Source organism: Podarcis pityusensis (assembly GCF_964106645.2).
Source record: "Podarcis pityusensis genome assembly, chromosome: 8".
Classification (NCBI taxonomy): domain Eukaryota; kingdom Metazoa; phylum Chordata; class Lepidosauria; order Squamata; family Lacertidae; genus Podarcis; species Podarcis pityusensis.
In genome coordinates this window covers 5,565,303-5,582,650 of record NC_138033.1, presented here as the reverse complement: position 1 = coordinate 5,582,650, position 17,348 = coordinate 5,565,303, and the positions used below count along the sequence as shown (strand labels likewise).

At 42.9% G+C, this 17,348-nt stretch overlaps 1 protein-coding gene across 1 annotated transcript in view; it reads right to left on the bottom strand.

Annotated features, from left to right (window-relative positions):
- Nucleotides 1-17,348, bottom strand: part of ZNF541 (zinc finger protein 541) — a 36,979-nt gene that overhangs the window by 7,456 nt on the left and 12,175 nt on the right. The window contains exons 5-12 of the mRNA XM_081019545.1: nt 15,004-16,774; nt 13,741-13,799; nt 10,035-10,191; nt 8,225-8,392; nt 4,982-5,312; nt 4,724-4,787; nt 758-900; nt 505-608 (exon numbers count right to left, since the gene is read on the bottom strand). Of these exons, the coding sequence (XP_080875671.1) occupies nt 505-608; nt 758-900; nt 4,724-4,787; nt 4,982-5,312; nt 8,225-8,392; nt 10,035-10,191; nt 13,741-13,799; nt 15,004-16,774 (2,797 nt within the window). The remainder of the gene's footprint in view (nt 1-504; nt 609-757; nt 901-4,723; nt 4,788-4,981; nt 5,313-8,224; nt 8,393-10,034; nt 10,192-13,740; nt 13,800-15,003; nt 16,775-17,348) is intronic.

The window sequence follows — 17,348 nt, the reverse complement described above, 5'->3', positions numbered from 1 at the left end:
TGGCTGCTGGGAATCAGATGCGGGCAGATGTGCTCAGGTCCTCACCTCCATCGTTCTGCCCGGACACTGAGGTCCAGCGCCGAGGGCCTTCTGATGGTTCCCTCGCTACGAGAAGCCAAGTTACAGGGAACCAGGCAGAGAGCCTTCTCGGTAGTGGCACCTGCCCTGTGGAACGCCCTCCCACCAGATGTCAAAGAGAAAAATAACTACCAAACTTTTAGAAGACATCTGAAGGCAGCCCTGTTTAGGGAAGCTTTTAATGTTTAATAGGTTATTGTATTTTAGTGTTCTGTTGGAAGCCGCCCAGAGTGGCTGGGGAATAAATAATAAATTATTATTATTATTATTATTATTATTATTATTATTATTAGCTTTCCATAGGGGCACCTAGTGAGAACAGGATGCTGGACTAGATGAGCCACTGGCTTGAACCAGCAGGGTAATTTATGCTTATGTTCTTAAGACCCGGTGCGTTTTGCCCAGTGTGAATTTATTGCATCTTACCAGAATGTTTCCTTGGGCTTCATGCAGGCAGTGCACAGCTAGTTCTAGGTTGGTTCCTCCCCCTGGCATCGCACTGGAGCAGGCCAATTTTAACAGATCTGTTACTGCAAGTGAGATTTTTTTAAAAGCATGAACAAATGTCTGCACAAGAGTAATTAAAATGCAACGGAACAGAAGAAGAGACAAATGAAGTATAATTGGGGAGGGTTAGCCTCAGGTGGGAAAACTCCGCCGCCACCCCATTTTTGCACACCTCTTTTCTGTGTTTCTTTGTTGGTTGTGATATCTCCCCACGGCTTCCACACTAGTGAGGCTGGATGCTCACAATTTTCTAAGGATGATCTGTCTTGAAGATCAGGTATCTCTGCTTGGAAACGACTTCCAATGTTGATGTGCCTGAAATGACGGATGAGGTAAAGGGGGAAAAAGGGAGGGGGAGAGAATGTGAAGGCTTTTGAGGGAAGAGAAACAATAAACAAGCAAGAGATGGTAAAATTAAAATTAGGCCAAACATGGAAGATAAAGAGGGGAAGTTTCAAAGTTGCTATTTCCACACGAATAGATGGTCCATGAGGCTTAAAAGTACACAATCTCTCGGGATCAGTAACAGAAACAAAAGCACTTCTGCACTTACCCCAAGTTTGTTGGGACAATTTTATTACTGTTATTCAACACTTTACAAGTGATGGACAGAAGGGACAAATGTCTTACAGTTTAGACCCTAGGAGGACAAGGCAAAGGTGAAGGGTGGGTGATTAAAAGAGTCAGATGGATAGTGGAACCTTACCTGGACACCTAAAATAAATGAAGTTTGGGCACATAAATAGTAATATAGGGAGGAGTTGGTTGAATGGAGGGGAAAGGGAAGGGTGGCAGTAGGAATCTAGGAACAGCCGGCACAAGGACTGGAAGGGAACAAAGGAGATGAATTTGCAGAAGTGAAAAGTGTAAGGGAAGAAATATCAAGAAACACAAATGATGAGGCAGAGCGGTTTCTTAAGGGTGCCCTCCCCCTGCTTTTCAAAAATGTAGTATGTTAAAAGGGAAGGTACCCCATTATCTACACAAGCATGAGACAGCTGCCTCTGATGCCAGGCAGAGGGAACCTGCCATTTTCCATACTTGCTCCAGCAAGACCTACACAAAACTCACTTTGACTAATCAGAGGCTAATCCTGTTACGGATTTATCTTGTTACTGGGTACATTTAACCCACAGGCACGTTAACCCAATCTTGTTAACAGTACTCCAGCATGGCAAGCTACCTGGCATTCAGGCTCATCTACTGCTGAGCTTTCCTTTGCTCCCCTTCCTCCACGTTGCTTCTTGTGCCAGAAACGGCCTCCCTGTTCCCTCTACCACCCCATTCACCTCCTCCACCTTTAATCCAAAAACCTGCTGCTATTTCTGACAAAGCCACTCTTGCTACATAAGCCTTACCTCTTCTGTGCTATCAGCTTACCAGTTAACCTCATTCAATCCCACCCTAGGTTCTCTGGGAGGAATCCTGTCTCATGACCATATTCTATACAGCATTTTGGACGGTGAATGTGGCAACGAAAACAAACATGAACCAGTAAACCTTGCTATGCTGTAGTAAAGCAACCCTTGGGTGTAATGAAAGTCAAGTGTTGTGGGGGACAGGGTGCAGCAGAAACGCTCCACCTGGTGTAGGTGCTTTGAGACATGATTTTTACGAAAAATGCTGAATAACATATACTGTATTTTTTGCTCTATAAGACTCACTTTTTCCCCTTCTAAAAAGTAAGGGGAAATGTGTGTGCGTCTTATGGAGTGAATGCAGGCTGCACAGCTATTCCAGAAGCCAGAACAGCAAGAGGGATTGCTGCTTTCACTGCGCAGCGATCCCTCTTGCTGTTCTGGCTTCTGAGATTCAGAGAACAGCCTTCTGAAGGCTGGGGGTGGGAAGAAAAGCCCTTGTCCCCCCCCCCCCCCAGCCTTCAGAAGAGGTTGGGGGACAGACTGTCCCCGGACCTGGTCTGAAGGCGGTTTCCCTAGGAACGCATTAATTGATTTTCAATGCATTCCTATGGGAAACCGTGCATCGCAAGACGAAAAACTCGCAAGAAGAAAAAACTTGCGGAACAAATTAATTTCGTCTTGCGAGGCACCACTGCATTTTTAAAAAACAGAATTAATGATTAGGGCTTTGTTAATCTCAATCTTTACATGCATGAAGAGGCAGGCATGTTAAAGTTTACCTTCCAGCAGAGACACTGTTTGAACAAAAACCTATAGCCTTTCCACCCTGAGAAGTTACAAGCAGTTGTTTAAAGTATTTTTATTTGCTCAAGACCTTTGTTTGAGAAGCTTCTCTAGGTTCATAAAACTGAACCTTGGTCTTAGGGCACTAGCAAAACATGAACCATTTGGATTACTTGGGGGGGGGAGGGGGGCTGGGTTTTGCTTTTTTTTTTTTTGCTGCATGGCTGAAAGGTCATTCCAACCGACTTTAGTCAGAAGATGCTCCATGTTCAAAAGTTATTCTACTTCAGTGCTATATTTAAACTACACCTCTCCACCACTGTCAGTTTATTGCAAAGCAACAAACTCAAGGGGAACCCTAGCCAATCTTAACAGAATTACCTCTTTGCCCTTGGACCTGCAATAAATTGTATGTCTCAATGGCTAAAACCGCTGGTGGGTCCCCTTTCTAAAGCATTGCAAATAAAGGAGTGGTCTTTTTAAAAGTTTACAGAACACACCTGTGCGGGACATCAAATGCACACATAGCTGGAAAGAGAGAAGGGTCGTTTACAAGTCTGGCCTTATACAGAACAAAGCCAGCAAAAGGGTATCTGCACTTTGGCCTACATCTGCCATTATCCGGCAAAATCATGATATGCATCGAAACAGTAATGCAAAATGATTAAAATGCTTAATCTCCTACAGGTTAAGCCTAAAAATACTAACAGAAAATGAACAACTATCATACTGGATTTCACCAAGGGCCAAGCTAGATGAGTCATTAAGTACATGCATGCATGCATGTTTACTTTACAAAAAACAACAACAGATAGGCCCTGATCAGAATTGGGATCATAGCATACAGGTAGGGTTAAACCCTTTCCTCTGTGTCATGATCCTGGTAAAAATCTGTACCCCCACTTCCACCAAGTTGTTATCCCACCACCAGATACTTCCACTGAGCCCAATAGCCTCCTCCACAGGGCTCTTTTAAAAGTAAAAACAAGACACTTTATACACGACACAAATTTAACATATTGTCTAGTTTGGTCCTGAACAGAGAGGAGAGGTAAAGTTTAAAGAAAACAGTGAATATCCTGGTTTCAATCTGTTCTGATTCTAATTTTGTCTAAGACGTTGGCAGTGTTCTTCCAATCCTGTCTATTTAATTATAACTAAAGGATTTAGTTCATGTGAGCCTTATGAGACTTCAGCGGATGAAATATTTGTTTTGTCATACAGATGAAGTAGCACTGAACTACTACAGAAACCCGACAGCAACACTATTTTAAGGGCCCGATTAACTTTTAAACAAAGAGGAAGTCTTCCTAAATTTAAAATGGATCTGAAGGATGTTCTCATGACTTAGTGCCTGTACTGCAAAACCCGGCCTAGTATTTCATTACTCTGCTTCAAAGGTCAGTTCACATCTTAAGGTTTTTAAGATTTGGAATGGCTTCTGTGAGGGATCCCTGTACTTGGGTTCTCCTGGAACTGCAGCCGTTTATAGATTCCTTTTTTTGGCAAATTTAACACTCCTCTTAATAGCCATGTGTTTTGCAGGCTGCGGTGACTTAATTCTGGACGTTATCTGCTGGAAGTTTTTGTGGTTTTCCTCCCAGAGGGTATTAATTGCTTGTTTGGAACAGGCCAAGAGATAACCAGAGTGCTGATTACTTTAATGACACAAGAATACCCTCCTCCATCCTGTAAGGGAGTAATTGCTTTTCAGTGTCAAAATGTAAACAAAGCACAAGTAATGAAAGCAGATGGTAATCACCTAACAGCTGCACAAAAAGCAGTCTGGGATGCAGGGAGTGTTTGTTCTTAAATTAAAGCGAATGAGATCTGAAATGGCCAAGCAGCGATGATGTGGGTAGAAAACATAGGGTGTAAGAATCTTGGAATGACTCACAACATTCTTACATGTGCCCAGCTACAAATCTATGAGAAAGAACATAGTACAAGATATTACTGGATTTGTTTACCATTGTCATCATTCCCTCACTTACGGTTCTATGCTGATTTTGGTGGTATCTTTCACAAGAGAGAACAAAAGGGCTCCGTCCATTCCATCTAAAATTGCAAAATAGTAATAATGATAATCATAATAATAATCATAATAATGATGTTAACAATAAACACAGTGAAGATTGCAGGAAGCTGCTGCCAGTCAGATTAGACAGCATTAGGCCAGATGAATGAGCGGCCTCACTCAGTACAATACTGCTTTGTATATTCAGTCATAGAAAGATGGTTGTTTTAAATACCTAGAACAGAGGTGTACATCTTGGTAGAAGCAGCATTTGTAGAGGAAGAACAGAGTGTGTTGAAATACAGCCCTGACCCCTCACGAATGGGAGAGAGCATCGGAGGTGGCGTATAAGGGGAGCACTGGACTAAGCCTTGGATGAGGTGGTCCATGAGGAAGACAGGCGAACGGAGGTTACTCTGAAAGCATCCTCCAGTGCCAGGCTGTATCTCAATGAGGACAGGTGGAGGAGGTGGGATGAAAAGAGATTTCGGACGAGATCGCCTCTTCCTCTTCTTTTGCATGCCTTCTTGGAAATCCTTATCATCCTGGCTTTCCTTCTCCTCAACCTAAGATGAAATATACAGCCCATGTGATTTGATATTACTACCTGGGAAAAAAACCTCATGCCCTGCATGGCCCTGGATCCTTAAGTGTGCAGTACTGGGTGTTTCCCACAAGAACCCTGTCCTAATAAGCTGCCTCCTCCCCTATGGCTAACTAATTTGAGACCACCCGCTTGAGGTTATCCTACCAAGTAAAGTATCTACACTACAGACTCATATTAGCTTTTATAACATTGTTATGATGTCCCCCAGAGAATCCTGGGAATTGTAGTTTGTAGTGGGCATTTAAAATATCTGTAGCCCCCACCACCACATTGGGGATTTCCCCAAAATGTCACATATCTGCATGTGTGTTATTTGGTCCAGCTATGCAGAAAAGAACCACTGCTGTAGCTGTTAATAGTTCCCATTACTTTTAAGTATTTTTAAGGCAGCTCAAAACTGCAATCCTGGAGCCTGAAAATGCAGCCTTGTTGGTGGATAATAAGGATTATGACATCACTGTTGCTCCTCCTGTTTCTGATTATGAGTCTTTAGCTAGTGGGCTGCGTTTTCATTCTCATTCCAGGTAATAATGGCAAGCCCCAAAATCTTGTCAGGCCTAGGAAACTGCAGTCTTTACATGAATGGAAGATGAGGGGCTCATCCTTTTGAGTGTACCTGTGTGGGGGAGGAAATAAGAAACCACCTTCTTCCCCTACCTCCATTCATCAGGACTTCTTGGGTTGGAGGTGAACTGGACAGCAGGATTGCGGAATCTGAGAGACCATTTAATGTGTGCAGTCTGATGTCTTTGGGGTCTTAATGGTCTCTTGTTGCAGCTGGAGAGGGGAACAGGAGTGTTGTTTCTGAACAGTGGGGTGGAGGGTGGTGGTAAGTGAACTGAATGTCCTTTTACTTGCTGGCTCAATCCCGACATAGATGGGGGGGGGCGATGTTCATCCTAGGGTGCTTCAGTTAGGCACAAAAGAGGCACGAAACAGACTTGGGTGGTGCCTGAATTTTGGAGGGCTGTTTCTGTGTTGGGAGTATATATTAAAAGTCCCAAATTCAATCCCTGGCATTTCTAGGTAGCGCTTGGAATGCAATGGCCTGACTCTATGAGGCGGACTCCCATGGTCGTAGATAATAATTTCTACCTCTCTCCCGCTTTTGTACAGGAGGCATCATCTGCCTTGGAATCCTTGAATGCTACGGTATGTGGGGAGAGGTTGCAGTTGTCTGTAGATGACCTTCCATCTGTGCACAGCTAGGTAAGCTGCCTGCCTTTCTCTTCCTTCCCCACCCCCACGCTTCTCCACCTTCTTCCTTTCCTTCCAGTTGGACTGGAAGCAGAGGAAGAGGTAGACCATGCTCTAGTGGCACACACAGTTGACAGTTCGCATCTGCCGGCCTCAGGAGACAATGGAGGAGGGCCTGACAAGATTCTGGGGTCTGCCAGGATTCAAGACGTGAGAACCCATCTCGGGATGAGTAAGTCGTCGCTGAGGGAACAGTGATGTCACAATCATGTTGGCCAAATGGCAGCATTTTCAGCCTCAACTGTTGCCAGGCAAACTTTCAAGTACATTTTCTCGAACGGCCACAGCAACCATTTCTTCCCCCTACCTATTGCTGCCAATTACAGGACTAATATTGAGAATGGAGCGTTAGGAGAGATCTCAGTTTTCAGAGTCCTGGTGTGGTACAGATGCAGAGAGATTGAACTATAAATCTGCATGTTGCTGGCAACTCTGTTTCGGGCAAGCCACACTCTTTCAGCCTCAGTCCCAACACACAAAATCTGCAAATACAGGGATGGTAATAATACTGACCTGCCTTGCAGGTGGCGTTAAGGGCTTGTACCAAGGTACCTTCCAGTTACGCAATAGAAACAAACAAGTCTTGCGGCACCTTAAAGACTATGTATTACTGCACACACTTTTGTGAACTACCATCTACTTCACCAGATGCACGGAGTATTATACTGAGTTCAAGACTGGGGCAAAGTATCTCTTTTTTTAAATTGCAACACGTTTTTTAATGCCAGGATGTATGCATTATCAGGAACTTTTTTTGTGAATGGCCACTGTTCATCATGTAATATTCTCTGTACTTTTCTGCATTTCATTTCATTGTGGCCTCACTGTTTATAAGTCTCCCCTCAAGCCATGTGTATATGAAACACTTCGTGTATCTGATGAAATGGACTATGATCCATGAAAGCATATGCCTTAATAAATGAGTTAAGTCTTTATGGTGCCGTAACTCTTTGTTGTTTTAACAAAGTAATGTTAGTAAAGAGCTTTAAACACTCTAAAAGCACTATATAAATGGTTCCAGGGCTATGGTCTAAAGGTGCATGGGGACCATGACCGAGTGAAGAGATGCCTAGAAACACTACTGGTGCTGTCTTGAGTTTCCTCATGGAAGAAATATGGAATATAAACAAAATAAGTAATGGAAGGAAATGGCTATTAAGATAGTTTAAGATATGCTCAAAGAAAGATGCCTGTGATGCTGTCTAAAACTATGGAGCTCTGCAGGGAACCTGGTGCCTTCAAGTTCTAGTGGACTCCAACTCCCATGAGCCCCAGCCACCAACTGTCAAGGATGATGTGAGCTATAATCCAACAACATCTGGAAGGCAACATCCCTGCCCTGAAGAGTCAAGAAAGTCCAAACGTCCATCGCAAACACTGAAAAATATTTAAAACTATTTTGGCTAACTATGAAATAAAAATTATTTTAAATTTCTTCTTCTAGGTTTCCAGCAGTGCAGATCCCTTTCCTATCACCCTGCATAGGGTGGATCTTTGCACAAATTGCTAGGCTAAGTATGAAACCCCACCGGAACTCTCTATCAGTTAGATCCCAAACAGTCGGCTCATCTTCTCTGTATTGATCTGAAGTTAACACTGCAAATCACCACCCACTTTGCTCTCTTGCTGAAGGTTTGCAGCCGTTACAGGTACCGAAACAGGGATTACAAGAGGTGCTACTGCTACATCTTCCGAAGGCCTTTTGGTTTCAGGAGGAGTATCTCCATCCCCTGATGCCTTGAAGGACAGTTTCTGAGGTTGCAAATGCTCTGCCTCATATGCCTTAAGGGAAAGGAAATATAAAAAGAAATGTGCATTCTAGCAACAAGTATACAGAAGACAATACTGCGGCTAGCTTTTGGTTTTGTTTTATTTCAGTTTCTACCCTTTTGAAAGCCCTTGCAGCAGACACTAACAACTTCCAGGTTTGTTTGTATTTGAAAAATGATATAGAAACAAGAGTAGCTAATGAAATATATATGTTTTTTGCATTCCTTTTTTTAAGCTTCTAAAGCTGCAAACCTTTACCTATTACTAGGTAGTGATATCCTATGAAAGTCAGGGAGACTTACTTCTTTTCTGAGCAGACATGTGCAGGATTGCACTAAAATGATACAATCCCATGCACGCTTTCCTGAGTAAACATGCACAGAATTGTGCTGTGTATTAACAGGAATGGTTGCTAGCATTTATGTAGTGCTTTTCAGAATTCAAACATTACACATACATTATTTTGGTAATCCTTATAACTGCCCTTTAAGGTAAGCCAGCATTATTATCACGACTAGCAAAATCCCCATCATTATTAATGTTATGGATTGCCTTTTTCATTTATATTGTTAAGCACCCTGGACACCCATAAGTGGAAAGGTGGGGTGCACATTTTCTATATAAATGTAAAATTATGATGGGCAGACAATGCAAGGATCCAAGCATCAGGGGCACAGATGTGTATGCAGAGACACTTTGCATCCCTTCAGGAAATCTGTCAAGACACACAAACCCCCAAATGGAGCTGAGAATTATCTTATTACCGAATGGAAAAAGGAAAACCAGAAACCAAGTAACATCAGAAGACCACTGCATATAATTACAGCTGGTTTAAGGAACAAAAAGCATGTATTTCGAGGTGAGAAAGGAATTCAAATGCACCTAGATGCTGCCCGGTGGACCATCTATCATATCACAACAACCTCTGTGGCTGTGGGAACATTCTCACTCATCAGCCCAGACCTACATTAAACCATGATTTCTAATCCTAATGAAACAAAAACCTTAATCGTTATCACAGTTAAAGTTGGTGCCAATGGCCATTAAATCTAAGCTTGGTAAGTCAGCATATGAACAGTCTCTGTGCACCAACACATAACCTGTTATTCCATAGTTTCCAGTTCACACCTCGTTAGGGAGCTATGGATAGCTGCAGCTTCGTGGTTTGCTTTCCCAGTCACAAAAAATGGGTGTGTGTGCATGAGCACACATAAAGGTCATAAATATTCTGGATTAAGTCAACATTTCAACATGCAAAGTGGTCCACTATGTCCCTTAACTGCTCTAAAGACAGGGGTGCACTATTTATTAACTTGAAACCCCCGTTATTGTTTTGCAATTTTTGAAAAAAATAAGCCTTAAAAATTTGGGGGGGGGGGGTTGAAGATGCAACGTGCAACCATCTCTTAGTCATACAGCTATGCTATTCCTTCCTGCACAGCTACTAGTAAGTTAGGATTACATCTACAACGGCCCCTTGTAAAATGGGTTAGGCTTTAAGATGAGAAATTGCCCATGGCCACCTCATGAGCTTTATGGCTACTGCCGAGAATTCAAACAATTCATCCAGAGTGTTAAACTTTTGCTTGTTTTATAAGTGGCTAATATTAATAGTGACAAATATGCATTTACCAGAGCTCAATTTCTCTTTTACCTGTTGTTTTTCCTTCCCTGGAGACTGCCATTGTTCACTATAGAAACACATATGGCTGTTCAGGCCCCTCTCAGTATAAAACAGCTGACTGCAGGTTGTACAAACAAAGCCATTTCCATGCTCACTCCTGTCTCCAGGAGCTCCCCCAGTCTTACTACTGATGGCAGAAAATGAAGCAAAAAGGGATGGGGAAAAACGTAGTATTATGAAGCCTGAATTTCCAGATTGTAATTTACCCCCATAACTGTATTACATTCACATTTACATTTCCTGCTTCAGAGCCTGTTTTATGTCTTCCTGGGAAAAGTGTTTCTACAGTTCATTTAGCAGCAAACTGTGCTAACTAGTGAAGTAAACTCCACTGGGATATCATACATAAGTAACAATTTCTAGTGCCACCGCAGAGATAATGGCTCTGATCCAGAGAGCTGCTTAGGGACTTACAGCAGCCCAGCCAAATTTTGCACTTACTTTCTTTGAACCACCAGAGCCTTGGGACATTACCACAAGCTGATTTTGAAACATCCCTCCCAGGAAGTGTTTGGTTAATGTGGAATTTGCCAACCTGGTGCCCTCCATGTGTTTTGGACAACCTCCAAAACTTCCCGAGGTAACCAGATTGGCAAAGACTGATTTAATGACTTTCAGCTCGCCTCTAGGTCGGGGGGGGGGGGGGCTTTTTCACCTTGAGGGCCATGTTCCTTCGTGAACAACCAATCAAAAGGCCAGTCCTGTGGTAAGCAGGTGCAGAGGGGAAAGCATGCAGGGCACAGAATGTAAATTTTACCTTTATACAGTTTCCACACACTCTCATATGGCAAACAAATAGCATTATCCAAGTTAAAAGGCACATTCAAGCCAGGCAAAAACACTGGACGAGGGTGCAGAGCAGGGTCAGTGAGACTTGTGTCCTGGGGAGAGCATAGGCTTCCCCACTTCGCTTTCCCAAAATCAAATCCATTTTTGGATATTCCTCTATGTCAAGTTTATTTTTTCCATTTCTCGCTCACCTTTCCTCGAAGCAGCTCAGGGTGACATACAGAGTTCTCCACCTCCTCATTTTATCCTCAAAACCCTACGATGTAGGTCAGGCTGAGAAACTGCAACTCACCCCATGAGCTTCATGACTAAGGGCTCGTCCAAACGTCCGCTTGTACCGCTGCTTTCCCCTAGAGCAACTCGCTCTTTAATGCTGAACAGGAGCAAACGTCAATTGGGTTTTCTGCGGATTGACGTTTGTTCTGATTCAGCAGTATAGAGCGGGTTTTCCTGGGGAAAGCCGAGGGCCAAATGGAAAATGTCCTGGACCCATTCTTCCTAGGCATGAGACAAGCGGAAATGTGGAAAATGCGGGGATTTGAACTCTGGTGTCTGGTACTGTATGTAGCAAATGTTTGTTCCAGAACACTGAAAAGAATAAACTGTTAGAATGCATGGCCGCCATTGCATGCATTAAAAGAGAATTAGCTAGGCATGGCAACTGTGATTAATATTGAATTGTTTTGTAGATAGATGAAAGAGGATCTTGGGATACATTTAATGAATAGGAAAAGTAGTCAAAGTCTTGATAAAGACATTGAAAAATGATTACATGTAACCAACATGATACTCTGATGAGGGCCGATCTGACAAGCTAAAAGATTTTGATTGGTTCAGGATGATGACATTGGGTTGCAACTACTAAGATTGCTGTAATCCTTTTAATAGTGAATAGAAATCATGTGTGTAATCTGGAAGTGTATAAGAAACATTACTTTGGAGGGGTAAACATAACATCAAAAAACCTAAGTCTATTTAAGGATAACTATGAAAAATGCTGGGCAGAAATTAAGAGAGACTTAGATAGTTGGTCAAAATTGAAACTTTCTTTGTTAGGCCGAATTGCTGCTATTAAGATGAATGTATTGCCAAAGATGTTGTTTTTGTTTCAAACACTTCAGGTTTTGGACAAGACGGAGTGCTTTCAGAAGTGGCAAAGAGATATTTCTAAGTTCGTCTGGCAGGGCAAAAAGCCCAGAATTAAGTTTAAGATATTAACCGATGCGAAAGAAAGAGGGGGCTTTGCCCTGCCAGATTTAAAGTTGTATTATGAGGCCGCAGCGTTCTGCTGGCTAAAAGATTGGCTACTTCTTGAAGACACTGACGTGTTGGATTTGGAAGGGTTTAACAATGCTTTTGGATGGCATGCATACTTATGGTATGACAAGGTTAAAGCAAATAAGGCCTTTAAGAACCATATTGTCAGAAAATCACTGTTTAATGTCTGGACAAAATATAAAGACTTGTTGGAAAACAAAACTCCAAGGTGGCTTTCACCTTTGGAAGCTAAGGCCCGAAAAAGACCCAATATGGAGGCCAAATGGCCTAAATATTGGGAAATATTAGAAAAAGATGGAGACAATTGGAAATTGCAGAGTTTGGAGAAAATGAAAGATAAAGTGCGAGACTGGTTACACTACGCTCAGATTAAAGAAGTTTTTAAAAATGATAAGAAACTAGGGTTCCAGGTGGAGAAATCGAAACTAGAAACAGAATTGTTAGAACCAAAGACTAAGGTACTTTCAAGGATGTATAACTTGCTGTTAAAATGGAATACACAAGATGAAATGGTCAAATCGGCTATGATAAGGTGGGCACAGGACATTGGGTATAATATCATGTTTGAGGACTGGGAAAGGCTGTGGAGTACTGGATTGAAATTCACTGCATGTAATGCTTTGAAAGAAAATGTAATGAAAATGATATATAGATGGTACATGACCCCAGTCAAACTTGCTAAAATTTACCACCTGTCTGATAATAAGTGTTGGAAATGTAAAGAGACCGAATGAACATTCTTCCATCTCTGGTGGACTTGCCCTAAAGTGAAGGCGTTCTGGGAAATGATTTATAATGAACTGAAAAAGGTATTTAAGTATACCTTCACTAAGAAACCAGAGGCCTTTCTTTTGGGTATTGTCGGCCAAGGGGTGGTAAAGAAGGATTGGACATTTTTCAGGTATGCAACAACAGCGGCAAGGATACTTCTTGCAAAGTACTGGAAAACTCAAGATCTACCCACACTGGAAGAATGGCAGATGCAACTGATAGACTATATGGAACTAGCTGAGATGACTGGCAGAATCCGTGACCTGGGAGAAGAGAGGATGGAGGAGGATTGGAAGAAATTTAAGAACTATTTACAAAAACATTGCAATTTGAGTGAATGCTAATCAGGATGCTAGATCACAAATAATTGAGCACCACTAAACTAGATGATTTAAGATAATAAGTGAAATTGAGAAAATATGAATTTTTTTTTTTTTTGAGAATTATAAGATTATAAATATACAGATGGGATATAAGAATGCAAATAAGATAATAAATTGCTGATAAAATGTTACAACGATGAAAGTGGGAGCGGGAGATGTGAGGAAGTCCAAAGAAAATGTGAAATTATGTTAAGATATATGTTACACTGTTTATTACGTCTATTTCTATTGTAAAACCCAATAAATATTTATAAAAAAAAAAAAAAGAAACATTACTTTGGATGTGGTTCTTTGCAGTCTCCTTATTTTTGAGGTTGTCCCTATGCGCATTAGAACTTCAATAAAGGTCTCTTTTTACTTTTAGCCTGCATACTCTTCTTTTGGGTTTCTGGGAGGGATACTGCCTATCTAGGAATCCCTTTGAAATTTCTCCAACATAACCATGCCCTACTTACCAACCAAAGGGAAATTGCTCTTCCCTCACTGCATTAGTAAAGCTGTAGATATTTCCACCCTGTGTTAAAAAAAGTTAAGTACATTTATATATTTTTAAAGATAAAACATCTCCAGATCAGAGAGAGAGCTCAACATTACTCAGATGCCCTCAGGCTTTTGGAATCATAAAACCTTTCTTGTCTACTTTTTCTCTCTTCTTTACTAAGGGCCTAACTACACGTTGCACAAAATGCACCACTGCCAATTGCATCAGGGTTTTAAAATTTGTTAGCATCCCCCAGCCCTCATTTTGATCCGAACCACAGTAGGTGGGGAGGTTTTACCCCTCTCTTTGGAGCCAGGATCTCTTTGAAAATAGCCCCACTGCACTACAATTAACAGTGAGGGAGGGGGGATGATCACACCAGGCTCAATGAGAACTTCTTCCTCTTGCTAACATGTCATACAGGGAGAGTGGGCAATTTTCAGAGATCACAGCTGGGGAGGAAAGGGGTAACCAAGACATGGGGAGCTAGCAGTCTGAGAGCCCAACAGTGCCCAGAGGCATCACTTTTTCCTAAATTTTAGAACCATCCCTCACCCCCACGCACATTTTCATTATGCACCTCAGCCATTTCCTCCCAAACTGGCCATAGGAAAAGGGCTGTTTAACCCACTTCTTGCAGGAAGAACAGCAGCTTTGGTAGAATTTTCCACTTATGTACTCACCAACTCACTCCCATGCACACATCAACTTAAGGCCAGTGGGAATGAGCAGATGAGACATATGCAGGGACAAGTCTGCTTCTGCTTGTCACTCTTGCTGAAGAAAGGGGATCCAAGGCCTCTTTGCCAGTGCCTTGGCACTTATACTGAGTTCACTCTGTGAGCAAAGCCAAAGATAATCACCTATTAGACCTTGCTTAATTCCAACAATGGCTTCTGCTAAAATAAATAAAATCAGTTACTGGCTAACAGCTCACACTATCTGAATAATTTTGTTAAGTCCCCTCCAAGTTCCCAGAAGCTAGAGACCAGTATTTCCCAAACTTGGGTCTGCAGCAGTATTTTTGGACTACAATTCTCATCATCCCTGTCCTGCTAGCTAAGGATGATGGGAGTTGTATTCCAAAAACAGCTGGAGACCCAAGTTTGGGAAACACAGCTATAGGCACACTAACAGCTGCCTTGACATAAACGTTAGAGAAAGGTGCTATCTGACCCCACCAATACTGTAAACACGTAAAGAAAGAAAACATGAACATGTTACGGTTTGAACATGCCTGAATTCTGTTGAAAATGGTCAGCTTTGGTTTCTCTCTGGCCCCACTATCAAATGAGGTGCTAGGCAAAGAAAAGGAAGCCATGGCCACTTGACTGGGAGAAGCCATGGGAGCTGTGTCAAACTTCAGCTTCTCCTTCCGGCGAGGTCTGCCACTGCGAGAATGCCCTTTGCAGCCTGGTTCTTTGACGCAAGCCTTACTCTTCTCTTTCTTCCTCAGTACGGGAGAGCCATTCTCCAGCTGCCTCGGCTTCCCGTATGTGTGGTTTCCTGGGGTGTTTTCATATGTTACAGACTGGCTAGGGCTAGAGAAGTCTTTGAGCTCCAGGCATCTTTTCAAGGTCCTGGTGTGCTTGGGATGGGAAATGCTGCCTGTGCTTGCAGAAGGCACGGCAAGTAGCTGAAAGGACTGTGGAGGAGAAGCTGGCTGTTGCCCTTCTTTCTCACTGCCCAACGAGAAGTCCTTCTGAAACTGGGACAAGGCGTTTTTTACGCGCAAGGGGGACCCTTCGCTTTCAGCGGGCTCAGGAACTGGATGAACCAAACCTGCCTGCTGCGGAAACACACTCTGAAGTGGTTTCGCTACCACCTGCTCAGTCTCTGCAGCTGCCAGTTGCAACGGAGCCAACAGCTGCGTGTGGGACACAATGTGCTGAGATTTGGTGATCCTTTGGAACAGGCGACCCTGGACTTGGAGCTGATCCTGATTCACAGAGGATTCCTGGGATTTCATTAAGAGCTGCCTGAACAGCGGTGTGGCTTCACCCTTCTGCAGCACACCGTGCTTCATAGGATCTGGAAGCCTTGTTGCTGGCCTGAAAGACTCTTCAAAGCCACTGAGATTCGGCTCTCCAGGGATCTCCCCCTGTGACTTTAAGAGGGCTGGAGTGAACGATAAAACATCTGGGCGCTCAAAGTTTTGCGACAGGGAGTCAAAAGCATGGGAGGGTCCCACGACGCCTTGGGAAGCATCCTGACCCGCAGCAGGTGGCATCTGAGCAAGATAAACACCGTTTCCTTTGCTTTGGGTGTAGGTTGGTGGCACATTTCTGACCCACTGGAAGTTGCCACTTGACTGGTGAGAGGTGGCAGGAATTTTCTGGCCTCTGAATAATGGAAAACGAGGCACGCCACTGTTCGACCAATACTCCAGGGCTGTGGTTTCTAATGGAAACTGAGGTTCTGAATGTGGCTGCCTGTCTGGCAAGTTTGCAATGTTTTCTGCTGGTCCAAGTACAGATAAACTCCCAGGGTTTATGATGGTGTACACACTGGAAGAGGCGGCGTTCTTTTGACAAGGGTAAAGCTCCTTCGTCACTTTGTCACTGGTGGCGTCTGTGAGCACTGAAGTGCTTGTTGGCACACAAGAAATCTGACCGCAGACAGAGGCGCAAGGCTGCTGGGATCCCCTAGAATCAGACTCGGGCTGTCCCACAGAGGTTGAAGAAGCAGGCGGGAGCTTCTGGCTGACTAAGCTACTTACAAGACACCTCAACAGGTCTCTGTGGGGCAGGAGGGAATTATTAGGGGCCTGGGATTCAGGGTGAACAGCCAGCCTCTCTGCAGTTCTCATGCCACTAGATCCCACCTGCACACGTGAATCGTGGAGGGGTGGGGAGGCCTCACAAGCTTCTTCATCCTTTAACAACCTCAAACCGTGGTGCATTTCATAATGCCGGCGCAGTGACCGATGGTCTGAGTAACTCTTATTGCAACCTTGTTCTATGCAAATAAACGGCTTCGTTTTTTGGTGTGTCAGCATGTGGCCACTCCTGAGATGAAAGGTTAAAAAAAATTTTTTTAACAAGATCAGAATATAGAAGAGTAAGCTAATCTTATTATCACAATCAACCACCAAAATATTTAAACATCCCCAGAAACAACAGACATTGCGGATGTTGTTTGAATGTGCCAGACACAGAACATATTCTTTTCTACTGTCCATTGTACAACCAGCTACGCAAACATGTGCTATCCCCTTTATTGGGTAGTCTAACAGTGCAGCGCAATGGAAATATCTGACATTAACCCGGAAGTAACTGCAAGGGTGGCTGAGTTTTTATCAAGAGTATTAGAATGGTGAATGGCACTATTTAGTGGAAAGAAACTCCAATGAAAATCCTCGTTATTACATTTTTCTACATGGATGTTTATTTGTATATATGTTAAAATTTTACATATGGATGTTTTATGATGGCCTATATTTGTAACGCCTAATAAAGGTTTGGCGGAGTAAGGCAAATGAAATCCTCACTTTTATCAACTATATTGTTATATTAGGGTAAAGCAGGGGTTCACAAACTGTGGTTATTGGACTACCAGTGGTGCACAAGCTTCATTCAGGTG